The 15,000-nt window shown below is 45.2% G+C and overlaps 1 protein-coding gene across 8 annotated transcripts in view; it reads right to left on the reverse strand.

The window, feature by feature from the left end:
• LOC121845962 (proline-rich protein 5-like) overlaps positions 1-14,840 on the reverse strand; it is a gene marked incomplete at its 3' end in the record, with an annotated part of 42,306 nt that extends 27,466 nt beyond the window's left edge. The window contains 3 exon segments of one of the 8 annotated variants that reach the window (XM_042318515.1): positions 4,932-5,036; positions 13,169-13,341; positions 13,653-14,199. In XM_042318515.1, coding sequence (XP_042174449.1) covers positions 4,932-4,960 — 29 coding nt within the window. 8 annotated transcript variants of the gene reach the window in all.
• Between the last annotated feature and the right edge of the window lie 160 nt (positions 14,841-15,000).

A 15,000-nucleotide genomic window follows, 5' to 3' on the forward strand; every position in this document is an offset into this window, starting at 1 on the left:
AGAAGGTTTGTATGGCAGATTAGTAGGAGAAGGTTTGTATGGGAGATAGGGAAGTGAAGGTTTGAGATAGGTAGGAGAAGGTTTGTACGGGAGACAGGTCGGAGGAGGTTGGTACGGGAGACAGGTAGGAGGAGGTTTGTATGGGAGACAGGTAGGAGAAGGTTTGTATGGGAGACAGGTAGGATAAGGTTGGTATGGGAGATAGATAGGAGAAGGTTTGTACGGGAGACAGGTCGGAGAAGGTTTGTACGGGAGATAGGTAAGAGAAGGTTTGTACGGGAGACAGGTAGGAGGAGGTTAGCCCAAGTGTGTTTGTTCAATTCTGAACGAGGACAGAAGGCACTGGTATGGGAGATCGGTAGGAGAAGGTTTTTATGGAGATAGGTAAGAGTAGGTTTGAGATAGGTAAGAGAAGGTTTGTATGGGAGATCGGTAGGAGAAGGTTTGTATGGAGATAGGTAAGAGAAGGTTTGTATGAGAGACAGGTAGAAGGAGGTTCGTACGAGAGACAGGTAGGAGGAGGTTTGTACGAGAGACAGGTAGGAGGAGGTTCGTACGAGAGACAGGTAGGAGGAGGTTCGTACGAGAGACAGGTAGGAGGAGATTTGTACGGGAGACAGGTAGGGAGAGGTTTGTACGGGAGACAGGTAGGGGGAGGTTTGTACGGGAGACAGGTAGAAGGAGGTTTGTACGGGAGACGGGTAGGAGGAGGTTTGTACGGGAGACGGGTCGGAGAAGGTTTGTACGGGAGATAGGTAAGAGAAGGTTTGTACGGGAGATAGGTAAGAGAAGGTTTGTACGAGAGACAGGTAGAAGGAGGTTTGTACGAGAGAGGTTGGAGGAGGTTTGTACGGGAGACAGGTAGGAGGAGGTTTGTACGGGAGACAGGTAGGAGGAGGTTTGTACGGGAGACAGGTAGGAGGAGGTTTGTACGGGAGACAGGTAGGAGGAGGTTTGTACGGGAGACAGGTAGGAGGAGGTTTGTACGGGAGACAGGTAGGAGGAGGTTTGTACGGGAGACAGGTAGGAGGAGGTTTGTACGGGGAGACAGGTAGGAGGAGGTTTGTACGGGAGACAGGTAGGAGGAGGTTTGTACGGGAGACAGGTAGGAGGAGGTTTGTACGGGAGACAGGTAGGAGGAGGTTTGTACGGGAGACAGGTAGGAGGAGGTTTGTACGGGAGACAGGTAGGAGGAGGTTTGTACGGGAGACAGGTAGGAGGAGGTTTGTACGGGAGACAGGTAGGAGGAGGTTTGTACGGGAGACAGGTAGGAGGAGGTTTGTACGGGAGACAGGTAGGAGGAGGTTTGTACGGGAGACAGGTAGGAGGAGGTTTGTACGGGAGACAGGTAGGAGGAGGTTAGCCCAAGTGTGTTTGTTCAATTCTGAACGAGGACAGAAGGCACTATATGAACCTATAGGGGGGTCCAGAATCCCTGATAAATTGAATAGAAACAGCCAATGGGGGAGAAGCTTCAAAGTGTTCCCAGCTCCCTGTGAGCAACTGTGGGACACGTGTGTTGAGTTAAGAGTTGAAGGGGATGTTAGACTAGTCTGTATCAGATCTCTCATGATGATAAAACACATAGGGGAGAATGGCGTAAGTTGAGTTAAAAAGGGGTACATTGAGCCATCCTTGTTTCTAGGAAACTATACAGAAAAGAGGATTATTTGACCAAATATTTAGGAAGGATGTCATCATTTCATGGAGTCTGTGAAGGAACAAACCACATGGAAAAAGTGGTAAGCAAGTTAGGTCCAAAAAACTGTTTTCACAAAGTCAAATTAACGTATTGTGTTCGAGGGTTCATGATCTAAACCAAAGTAGATCATTTTAAGATTGTTCTATACATCAGTTGGGGTCTATATAAACTTCAATACGAGGACCTAAACCTGGCATGAAAGGTCATCATTATAGCTGTGTGGGCTAATATTATGCATATGTTTGCCTTGGGGTAAATTGAGCCAATGGCCATGGGGTAAGCTGAGCAAGTGGTTAAGGCAATGGCAAGTTGAGCAAACTGAAGTGTTTTCTTCCCAATCGTAACGCGAGGCGTTATCTCTGGGATATGAAGTAACAAGCGGGGGAATTGTCGTCGTCCCCCAGGACTTAAAAAAAAGTTGAAGCTCATTTCAACCAAAATGTGTCTTCTGCATTTAACCCAACCCCTCTGAATTAGAGAGGTGCGGTGGGCTAGTTTTACAGTTGTGATACTACACCCCTGAAAGGAGGGAAATACTGACACGCAACATCAGAGACGAAATTAAACTTAGGACATTTACCTGACGAAATTAAACTTAGGACATTTACCTGTACTGTTTGCATGTTGATATCATTGTAATGTAGGCCTTATTGGGGAGATAGGCCATGGTGATATCATTTTAATGTAGGCCTTATTGGGGAGATAGGCCATGGTGATATCATTGTAATGTAGGCCTTATTGGGGAGATAGGCCATGTTGATATCATTTTAATGTAGGCCTTATTGGGGAGGTAGGCCATGTTGATATCATTGTAATGTAGGCCTTATTGGGGAGATAGGCAATGGGGAGATAGGCCATGATATCATTTTAGGCCTTATGATAGGCCATGTTGATATCATTGTAATGTAGGTCTTATTGGGGAGATAGGCCATGGTGATATCATTTTAATGTAGGTCTTATTGGGGAGATAGGCCATGGTGATATCATTTTAATGTAGGCCTTATTGGGGAGATAGGCCATGTTGATATCATTGTAATGTAGGCCTTATTGGGGAGATAGGCCATGTTGATATCATTGTAATGTAGGCCTTATTGGCGAGATAGGCCATGTTGATATCATTGTAATGTAGGCCTTATTGGCGAGATAGGCCATGTTGAGATGTCCATATTGAAACATGTAAGTTCCTAACTTGTTTGACAATTCGTACAGATTTTCTGAGGGGACCCTACATGGAGCCCCGACCCCAAGTTTGGTAACCACTGTACTAACCCCTCTCTCTGTGTCTGCTTCGGGATTTGATTTGATTTGCATTGCAGCCTCACCACTGAGCACCACATCACTGTCTCAGTAGCCTACCCTCTGGAAAGAAAGTATTTTTCTGCTCCGTTTAACGTTAGCTTCTCACTTCATCCTTCTGGTTCAGTAATACCAGCCAGACGTTAGCTTCTCACTTCATCCTTCTGGTTCAGTAATACCAGCCAGACGTTAGCTTCTCACTTCATCCTTCTGGTTCAGTAATACCTGCCAGACGTTAGCTTCTCACTTCATCCTTCTGGTTTAGTAATACCAGCCAGACGTTAGCTTCTCACTTCATCCTTCTGGTTCAGTAATACCAGCCAGACGTTCGCTTCTCACTTCATCCTTCTGGTTCAGTAATACCAGCCAGACGTTAGCTTCTCACTTCATCCTTCTGGTTCAGTAATACCAGCCAGACGTTCGCTTCTCACTTCATCCTTCTGGTTCAGTAATACCAGCCAGACGTTAGCTTCTCACTTCATCCTTCTGGTTCAGTAATACCAGCCAGACGTTAGCTTCTCACTTCATCCTTCTGGTTCAGTAATACCAGCCAGACGTTAGCTTCTCACTTCATCCTTCTGGTTCAGTAATACCAGCCAGACGTTAGCTTCTCACTTCATCCTTCTGGTTCAGTAATACCAGCCAGACGTTAGCTTCTCACTTCATCCTTCTGGTTCAGTAATACCAGCCAGACGTTAGCTTCTCACTTCATCCTTCTGGTTCAGTAATACCAGCCAGACGTTAGCTTCTCACTTCATCCTTCTGGTTCAGTAATACCTGCCAGACGTTAGCTTCTCACTTCATCCTTCTGGTTCAGTAATACCAGCCAGAGCGTTCAACACTACTCACTTCATCCTTCTGGTTCAGTAGACACCTGACCAGACATATCTATTAGCGACTATGTACCAACACTACAACACTAGAAGTCTCTGGCAGCTAGACCACCTGACTGACTGACATAGAGCGACTATGTACCAACACTACGACACTAGAAGTCTCTGCAGGCAGGCAGCTAGACACCTGACTGACATATCTATTAGCGACTATGTACCAATTGTGCACTCGTGAGTCGGTGTTTGCTTGTTTGTTTGTGTGGGTGGGTGTTTGTGTGGGTGTGTGGGTGGGTGTTTGTGTGGGTGGGTGGGTGTTTGTGTGGGTGGGTGGGTGTCTGTAGACACGGAGGTAGTCACTGGACAGTTCTAAAATTGCCGCAAACACACTGTCAGCAGCCTCTAGTTGCCTAGTTGAGCCGACTGTAAGCTTCGGAAGTTCAGTTCACGTCTCAGTCCTGTGGAGGGCGGAGTTAGCCGTTTGACTCTGGGGAACCAATCAGGAGGAGGCAGGAGAACGTAACGAACAAAGCACTGTTTATGGAAGTAATATTGACATGTCGACCTGTAATGGATTTGTTCTTTATTATGAACTAAATATATATTTATTTAATAAAACAATCTCCTTAGAAGAAATTCCAGAGATCCGGACCTCCGTGTCCTCATGTGGAGTTACGACACTGACCCCACCCTCCCCTACTGGAACACTGGGGAATCTAAATGGTCTGTGTCTGTGTCTGTGTGTGTGTGTCTGTGTCTATGTGTGTCTATGTGTGTCTGTGTCTGTCTGTGTCTGTGTGTGTGTGTCTGTGTCTATGTGTGTCTATGTGTGTCTGTGTGTGTGTCTATGTGTGTCTGTGTGTGTGTGTGTATGTGTGTGTGTGTGTGTGTGTATGTGTGTGTGTGTATGCATGTGTGTGTGTCTGTGTCTGTGTGTGCTGTGTGTGTGTGTGACATATCTATATGTGTGTGTGTGTGTGTCTGTGTCTGTGTGTGACTACTGTGTGTGTGTGTCTGTGTGTGTGACACCTGTGTGTCTGTGTGTGTGTGTGTGTGTCTGTGTGTGTGTACGGAGAGAGGGGCAGTGACTTGTGGTCTCTCACCTCCTAAAGGAATGGGTGCGTTCTTCCATCCGAGGTGAGGGGTCAAAGGTGAGGGGTGGGGGTCAGAGACTGAACTTGACCTAGGGACCGGTGTCCAGCCAGCATCTTTCACAAACAACAAGAAAGCACACCAGTCACAGTTCAGAACAGGCTCTATCCATAGAGTTGGTTAGAGGACTCAACTTGGATATAACCTGTTTTAACACAGACATTGCCACTGAGCGCTTACACCATTGTAAAGTAGTCAACTGGGTGGGGATTCCTATGGGTTGGGAGCGATCAGCCAATTATCAGAGCATTCAAATTGGGTGTTATGGTTTAGAAATGGCTTTAAGCTATATCACCGCCATCTAGTGGCCAAAATAAATAAATGACACTCAGGATTTGGTTCAGGACTCCAGCACTGTAGGTGGCGGTAAATCAACAATATTAGCTTTTCACTTTTTTCAAACACAAAAGAGGAAGAAAATGTATAACTTTAAAATGGAGATGGCCCATGCTGTCAGATGCCATAAGGGCACAGACACGAAGTTGAGATGTCTTTCCATCTCTATGGTTCTATCTCAGTCTCCAATGCATTTCTTTACATCAACTCTTATTGCAAAATGATTCTGTTTTTTCACGCATTGTATTAAACCTTCCCATAGTCGCCTCATCTCAACTCTGATTCATACACTTCACACTTCTATATATGACTTCATACAACAATAACCCACAGGGGGCAAACATGTACCAAGGCCTCTTCCCCTGTTGCACTACCATTCACCCAGCACTGCAAGAGGAAAACAAACTACCACGTCACAGTAGGGAACTGACAGTTGGTTAGTGTGTGACGTTCTCAGAGATCCAACAGTTGGTTAGTGTGTGACGTTCTCAGAGATCCAACAGTTGGTTAGCGTGTGACGCTCTCAGAGATCCAACAGTTGGTTAGTGTGTGACGTTCTCAGAGATCCAACAGTTGGTTAGCGTGCGACGCTCTCAGAGATCCAACAGTTGGTTAGTGTGTGAGCGTTCTCAGAGATCCAACAGTTGGTTAGCGTGTGACGTTCTCAGAGATCCAACAGTTGGTTAGCGGCTCTATCCACCTCAAAGGATCCAACAGTTGGTTTCTTCAGAGATCCAACAGTTTGGTTAGCGTGCGACAGAGATCCAACAGTTGGTTAGCGTGCGACGCTCTCAGAGATCCAACAGTTGGCCAGCGTGCGACGCTCTCAGAGATCCAACAGTTGGTTAGCGTGCGACGCTCTCAGAGATCCAACAGTTGGTTAGCGTGAACACGCTCTCAGAGATCCAACAGTTGGTTAGCGTGCGACGCTCTCAGAGATCCAACAGTTGGTTAGCGTGCGACGTTATCAGAGATCAGAGATCCAACAGTTGGTTAGCGTGGAGCTCTCAGAGATCCAACAGTTGGTTGCGACAGAGCTCTCAGAGATCCAACAGTTGGTTAGCGTGCGACGCTCTCAGAGATCCAACAGTTGGTTAGCGTGCTCTCAGAGATCCAACGGACGCTCTCAGAGATCCAACAGTTAGATCCAACAGTTGGTTAGCGTGCGACGCTCTCAGAGATCCAACAGTTGGTTAGCGTGCGACGCTCTCAGAGATCCAACAGTTGGTTAGCGTGCACGCTCTCAGAGATCCAACAGTTGGATTTAGCGTGCGACGCTCTCAGAGATCCACAGTTGGTTAGCGTGCAGACGCTTCAGAGATCCAACAGTTGGTTAGAAATCTCAGAGATCCAACAGCTCTCAGAGATCCAACAGTTGGTTGCGCTCTCAGAGATCCAACAGTTGGTTAGCGTTTGACGCTCTCAGAGATCCAACAGTTGGTTAGCGTGTTCCCTTGCGCACTCTCAGAGATCCAACAGTTGGTTAGCGTGCGACGCTCTCAGAGATCAACAGTTGGTTAGCGTGCAACAGTTGGTTACGTGAACGCTCTCAGAGATCCAACAGTTGGTTAGCGTGCGACGCTCTCAGAGATCCAACAGTTGGTTAGCGTGCAACGCTCTCAGAGATCCAACAGTTGGTTAGCGTGCTGCTCTTTTTTTCTCAGAGATCCAACAACCTTTGGATCCAACAGTTAGTCGCTCTCAGAGATCCAACAGTTGGTTAGCGTACGCTCTCAGAGATCCAACAGTTGGTTGCGTTCAGAGATACAACAATAACGCTCTCAGAGATCCAACAGTTGGTTAGCGTGCACTACGCATTCAGAGATCCAACAGTTGGTTAGCGTGCAACGCTCTCAGAGATCCAACAGTTGGTTAGCGTGCGTGATCACAGCTCTCAGAGATCCAACAGTTGGTTAGCGTGCGACGCTCTCAGAGATCCAACAGTTGGTTAGCGTGCGACGCTCTCAGAGATCCAACAGTTGGTTAGCGTGCGACGCTCTCAGAGATCCAACAGTTGGTTAGCGTGCGACGCTCTCAGAGATCCAACAGTTGGTTAGCGTGCGACGCTCTCAGAGATCCAACAGTTGGTTAGCGTGCGACGCTCTCAGAGATCCAACAGTTGGTTAGCGTGCGACGCTCTCAGAGATCCAACAGTTGGTTAGCGTGCGACGCTCTCAGAGATCCAACAGTTGGTTAGCGTGCGACGCTCTCAGAGATCCAACAGTTGGTTAGCGTGGACGCTCTCAGAGATCCAACAGTTGGTTAGCGTGCGACGCTCTCAGAGATCCAACAGTTGGTTAGCGTGCGTGACGTCTCAGAGATCCAACGCGCTCTCAGAGATCCAACAGTTGGTTAGCGTGCAACGCTCTCAGAGATCCAACAGTTGGTTAGCGTGCGACGCTCTCAGAGATCCAACAGTTGGTTAGCGTGCGACGCTCTCAGAGATCCAACAGTTGGTTAGCGTGCGACGCTCTCAGAGATCCAACAGTTGGTTAGCGTGCGACGCTCTCAGAGATCCAACAGTTGGTTAGCGTGCGACGCTCTCAGAGATCCAACAGTTGGTTAGCGTGCGACGCTCTCAGAGATCCAACAGTTGGTTAGCGTGCGAGCTCTCAGAGATCCAACAGTTGGTTAGCGTGCGACGCTCTCAGAGATCCAACAGTTGGTTAGCGTGCGACGCTCTCAGAGATCCAACAGTTGGTTAGCGTGCACGCTCTCAGAGATCCAACAGTTGGTTAGCGTGCGACGCTCTCAGAGATCCAACAGTTGGTTAGCGTGCGACGCTCTCAGAGATCCAACAGTTGGTTAGCGTGTGACGTTCTCAGAATCCAACAGTTGGTTAGCGTGCGACGCTCTCAGAGATCCAACAGTTGGTTAGTGTGCAACGCTCTCCTCCTCTCCTCTTTGTTTCTCCTCAGTTGTAATCTGTGTTCCGTGACTGTGTGTGTTTTGGGTTGTTGTGCCCAGTCCCCCAACACAGCCCCCCACACAGACTGAACTGGGTTCAAAAGGCTATGATGCAGAATGATTGATACCCCACTGAGAGACAGGAGTAGCGTGTGTCTCTGTCGACTAGATCAAAGAACTGAGGTCAACAAGTCCATTGGAATAAAGGGGCCATTCTACTACAGCAGATGGCACATGGAAACATGTTTCAGTAGTGGTTTACTCAGAGATTTGGACTTTACATTCTCAGAGACTCAAAGCTAGTGTCTGACACTACAACATTAGCTACACTACTTCATCTTCCTTTCAGAGGCATCAGGCGTTTTACATAATAGACTTAAATCCAGTCTTCTAGTTGACCGTCCGTCTGTTTCTCATCACAGTGGAGGTCACAGAGAGCATGGAATGCAGGGCTAACCAAAATGTTTGGAGATCAAACCAGAGACATCAATATATTCCAAGGCAGACAGAGAGAGGGAGGGGGACAGGGTGCATCCTGGGTACCTTCTGACGGATGCCAGAGAGGTGGCAGCTCAGCACTCCTACCCAATAAAATATTATAATTAAATGAATAGGGGTGTAAGTCACCACACACACTGTAGTGAGACACTTGATTCTCTTCCATCAAACTGCCTAAAGAGGTGCTGAGATCCTCCGCATAAAACAGACGACGGGTCCTCATGAACGAGTCTAGCCGAGGTAGCCGAGGATGTGCCCGACTCAAACCTCAAAACATCACACATGCTTGATGTTTCTATATTCCCAACCCTTCATATTTCAGACAGTAATCATACCCAATGAACTGAACCATCAGAATAAGTCAGAGAAGAGAATGTTTCGACTGAATCTAAAACAGAAGATGGTATCTCTACTGTAACTATAGGGAGGGGGCTAACTACATATGCTGTTAATTTGTTCACAATGTTCCTGCTAAAAATATAGGCCATGTATAGTAAATAATTTATGTAGAACTTAATGAAATATGATGCATTGCCCAAGTCACTAGAATGACTCTGCTATGACTCAACTCTGCTCCATGGAGTGTTCTGATGTTCCTGGCCTCTCTCTCCTGTCACCTGTCTGGCTACTGGCTACAGCCCCTGTTCCACCTGCCACTCTGGGCCAATGGCCAGTCAGAAGTCAGACTTGGCCTCGGTCCCAGGCTCTAGTCCTGGACACCACATCACACAGTCACAGCTGACAGAACAGCCGAAAGGCACACAGCAGCTTTACAGCCAATCCCCTGCTTAAAGTCTGCTGCTCTAGTCTGCAATTCCACAGGTTTCCATCCAACCTCTCTGGTGCCAGGAACAAACCCTGGTATGGAGATGTCATCTGGGCTGCGGCTGCTCCCTCTCATCTCTGGCTCTGCTCTAGGATTCTGTGCCTCTTGACTTCCTTTCTCTATTGTTCTCTCACTCTAGTCTTCCCCTCTCTCGTCTCGCTCTCTCTCCCCCCCTTCTGTCCACCTGGTCTCTAGTGTAACATGAGTGGGCTCCCTGCCATCACCACTGTGTAAACAGATAGCAGGAAGTTCCCCAAGTGAAAACTAAACCTGGTCCAAGATAATGCAGGAGGACACCCAACACTAACTCACTCATCCCAGTCACACTGACTGGCACCAGGGCAACACTCAGTCCTGACCATTACTACCCACAGCACCCAACATAATAATAATAATGAGCTAGTGTTAGTGCTGTATACTTGTACTGGTAATTTCAGGCAGAAGAGACCAGTTGAAAAGGAGTGTGCAGTGTTTCTAAATATTGAACTGTGTTATTTCCAACCGAGCATGCAGCCTGCAGGTAAAACAGTTTGAAAGAGTAGGAAAAAAAAGTGACAGTTCTAATTCCAGAGTTCCTGAACTTGGTCGCCACCTGCTGGTTACAGTCTGCCACTGCAGGGGTGGACAGGTAATGCATAAATCAACATAAATCAGATCAAGAGGAAGGATGCGAACTTCTATAAACCTATCGAACTCACATTAAAGAGGACAACCATATCCCAATAAGCAAAAGGCCATTGAAAATACATATTTCACAACTATTTTTCAGACATTGACATCAGGTACATTTTAGGTGATGAAAATATGGATCTTCCGGACATTGAAAATAACCCATTTTCTGGACGTTGAAATCAGGTGCATTTGAAAATACTTATTTTTTCGATCATTGATTCCATGGCCAAATTTCAACTGATATACATTCTCAATTATAATAAGTAAGCATTATATTACAGTTATCACAAGACTTGTCTGAAGGTCCCATGGTACCAGTTGAAAGAAACGAACGGAGGTATGGAGACTGTTTAGTGACAAGAATAAGGGGTTAAATACATGTAAAAAATCCTGATCTTTCATAAATCTCTCAGATATTGGACAGACACTTCAGAACAAACTTCCTTTTGATCTGTTGTTCCGTGTAGTGAATCTATTATTCGATGCATTTGAATATGCTAATAGCAGTAAGGTCCCCCAAAAAATTCATCCAATCATATTTTTCTTCTGTTTTTTTTTTTATTCTTCAAGGGGTCTTAAAATTCAAAAATCAAACAGCCAAATGATCCTTAGTAGAACCCCCACCCTCTGGCTTAGACAGGTTTTAATAGGAAAGAGGAACCAATTGTAGATCGCAACAAAATATTTATCTATCACATGCAGTAAGTTCCTCTGGATAAGAGCGTCTGCTGAATGACCAAAATGTAAATGTAAAAACAAAAACACTTGCAAAGCATTCTGGATATTATTCTAATGAGCTCCGCCCCCAAACAAGTACAAATTTGGCCGGTGCGGACCAGATCCAAATCTGAACGAATCATAGACGTCTAGGCTGTTTCACAAGTTTGAACATCACAGTACAGTACGGCACAGTTTAGCACAGTAGAGTACGGTAGTTTTATTCAGTCGAGTACAATACAGTAGAGTTGAATTAGAGTAGAGTACAGTAATTCAGTACATTAGAGTACACTACAGTAAAGTATAGTTTAATTCAGTACAATACATGTTAATTCAGTAGAGTACAGTACAGTATAGTTTAATTCAGTAGAGTACATGTTAATTCAGTACAGTACAGTATAGTTTAATTCAGTAGAGTACAATAGAGTACACTATACTTTACTGTACTAAGTTACTGTACACTGCTGTCCAAACCTGTGAAACATAGATGTCTATGATTGGTTCAGATTTGGTCCGGACCAAAATTCAACATCCCTGGGGGATGAAATTTAAAAAATATTTTTGAAAGACTGAGGACCGAAAAGAGATGTCCAGAAGACATCAAAACGCTTACTGGGATGCTGTTTTAAGGGCAGTGGGGATACAGGCCTAACAGTCATATTATGCCAATAAGTCCCTCCAATGATCTACTCTACTTAACCTATACAGGTGCTCATTCTCACATAACCTACAGCATACACATTCACTAAGTTTAATTCTCATTGATGGCATGGCAGTATTGATCAATCCAGATCGGAGATCTACCTGTATCCCCCATATAAAAAGGTACTGTCCATCTTGACTGTCTCCCAAACAAAATCAACAATAACCACAAACATTCATCCCACCACTCAAAAATCACAAACCACCACTCCCCTTCCAGTATCCTGAAGAATACGTTTCCATCCCCTACTTTCTCATTTTAATCAAGGACCCTTACCATAAACCTGGTTGGTAGTTGGTATCTTCTACCCAACCCTACCCTTTAAACCTAAACCAGGATCATATCCTCTACCCAACCCTTCCCCTTGAACCAGGATCATATCCTCTATCCAACCCTTCCCCTTGAACCAGGATCATATCCTCTACCCAACCCTTCCCCTTGAACCAGGTTAATATCCTCTATCCAACCCTTCCCTTTAAACCAGGTTCATATCCTCTATCCAACCCTTCCCTTTAAACCAGGATCATATCCTCTATCCAACCCTTCCCTTTAAACCAGGTTAATATCCTCTATCCAACCCTTCCCTTTAAACCAGGTTAATATCCTCTATCCAACCCTTCCCTTTAAACCAGGTTAATATCCTCTACCCAACCCTTCCCTTTAAACCAGGTTAATATCCTCTACCCAACCCTTCCCTTTAAACCAGGTTAATATCCTCTACCCAACCCTTCCCTTTAAACCAGGTTAATATCCTCTACCCAACCCTTCCCTTTAAACCAGGTTAATACCCTTCCCTTTAAACCAGGTTAATATCCTCTACCCAACCCTTCCCTTTAAACCAGGTTAAACCAGGTTAATATCCTCTACCCAAAGACCAGGATCATATCCTCTTCCTTCCCCTTTAAACCAGGTTAATATCCTCTACCCAACCCCTTAAACCAGGTTAATATCCTCTTCCCCTTCCCCTTAAACCAGGTTAATATCCTCTACCCAACCCTTCCCTTTAAACCAGGTTAATATCCTCTACCCAACCCTTCCCCTTTAAACCAGGTTAATCCAATCCTTCCCCTTAAACCAGGTTAATATCCTCTACCCAACCCTTCCCTTTAAACCAGGTTAATATCCTCTACCCTTCCCTTTAAACCAATATCCTTCCCTTTAAACCACCCTTCCCTTTAATACATATCCTTCCCCTTTAAACCAGGATCATATCCTCTACCAAACCCTTCCCCTTGAACCAGGATCATATCCTCTACCCCTTTGAACCAGGATCATATCCTCTATCCAACCCTTCCCTTTAAACCAGGTTAATATCCTCTACCCAACCCTTCCCTTTAAACCAGGTTAATATCCTCTATCCAACCCTTCCCTTTAAACCAGGTTAATATCCTCTATCCAACCCTTTATTTTATTTTATATTTTTTTTACTTTTACTTCTTTACATTTTTTAATCCATTAAAGTTTGTTTTAATCAAATCAAATCAAGTCGAAGTATAAAAATGAGAACTCCATCACCCTTGTACCGTTACCTTGCCAAAACCTTCACCATACATGCAGAAGAGGGTTAGAAGAGGAAGTCCTGAGGTGTCCCTGCCAGTCCCAGAGCTCTCAACTGTCTCCCTACTCCATTAGTCTCTGTCATCAAACACGTTTAGATTGTTGTTTTTTGTTGACATTTTGACAGTATATCAATATGTCCCCTCTAAAAGATACAAAGGACAAGGTCAAAGGACATACGGGGTTGCCCGAGTCCCTGAAACCGCCAACGTCTCACCTCTCTCCGGAACGCTGCGGTCGCACACCTAAAACCAATCCCGGAGACAGTCTGGACAGCCTATGCTACTGCTCTGGTGTTGCATCGCTATTTCGGTATATATTATATCTATTTATAACAAGGCACGGTATCATTCGACAATTTTATATCATGGCTACAGACGGAGTTGACAACCACCACTAACGTTAGGCAAATCAAGTCAATAAGCTACACAGCGGACGTTTATAAAAGGTACCCACGTGTATGGTCGCTGTCTTCCTCTGGCGGTGCGCTACAACATGCCACAAAGATAATATATAGGTGCTCCAACACGCACTGGAAAATTATATCAACATCTTTGTTTCAATCCTTCTTGGTTAATAGAAAGTTGGCAAAGGTAGACAGTAACACTGAAGCTGTCCCGAAAGGGTCCGTGTCTGTCTGAGTATGCGAGTGGAGTACGGATGTGTAAACGGAGCCGACTCCGAGGATGTCACGACTCGTGGATGTTTCCTCTTGTTGACTTGAGTTCGCAGCGCCAGCTGCAACTGTATCTAGTCGAGTCCGCGTAACACAAGCGTCTGCAAGTGTCTGTGGAATGTGTGTAGACTAGAGTGTGTGTGTTTGTGCGCGCACCGTAGTATTTCCACCGGTCTGTCTGTGCTGAGAGTGCATGGAGAAACTGCTAAACGAGAGACTGTCCCACGCTATGAGTTCTGGAGCTGTGCCAGTGCCAAGATGAGTTAGTAGACAACCGGTTTTAAATCTGCAGTCTGTGGCGCCTCCGAACAACAATGTATAATGTTTAATTCATTTAAAACCAAAGCATTCAGCCTAATGATCCCCATAAAGCTATAAAGACAATCCTGTACATTATACTAAGTGCTCATTAAAGAGAAAGCAGTGATTCAGCTGTGCACTCTCTTGACAAAATGCTGGTGATCAGCACGTTTTCAGATCCACTATCCAATCCCCACCTAATCCAACATCAATGGATTTGTCAAAGCACCACTGAGGATCTTCACAGAACCTAGATATTTGACAGACATTTCAGTCCCACTGTTGCTTGAAGTTTGTGAAGAGACTGCATGAAGAGTTATGGGAAGATCTCCCCAAAACAAATCTCTTAGAAGAAGAAACCATATCAGAGAATCAACCAACCTTTGATTGTCCATCATCCTTCTGGAAGATATTTGAGGTATTGACGATGATGATCAGCAACCTGCTGTTCTGTTTGACTTCTATAGTACCAAGTGTTTTGAGAATGTCACATGGCAAAGTCCAACTCCCAAGGTCAGGAATATCTGCCTTTACAATGCTGGGGCCATAAAAAGAATAACAGTAAGGTACCTGGGGAACATAGAGCATGAGAAAGTTATCTCTCTCTCCCTCTCTGGTTTAATGTGTAGCTTGTTGAGTAGCCAGAGTCATAAATGCCTGATGCTGTGGTGAGAGAATGTTTGTTTAGGGTCATGGAACTAACATTAAGGCCCAGAGAATGGCATGTGTCCAAACACACCGTCATTCAACCAATACTAGTATATACAATACCATACTGTGTAGAAAGGTTGATTCTAAAAGTACACAATTACAATTTTACTGGTTATA

This window comes from Oncorhynchus tshawytscha, unplaced genomic scaffold, assembly GCF_018296145.1.
Source record: "Oncorhynchus tshawytscha isolate Ot180627B unplaced genomic scaffold, Otsh_v2.0 Un_contig_1952_pilon_pilon, whole genome shotgun sequence".
In the NCBI taxonomy this organism is placed as follows: Eukaryota; Metazoa; Chordata; class Actinopteri; order Salmoniformes; family Salmonidae; genus Oncorhynchus; species Oncorhynchus tshawytscha.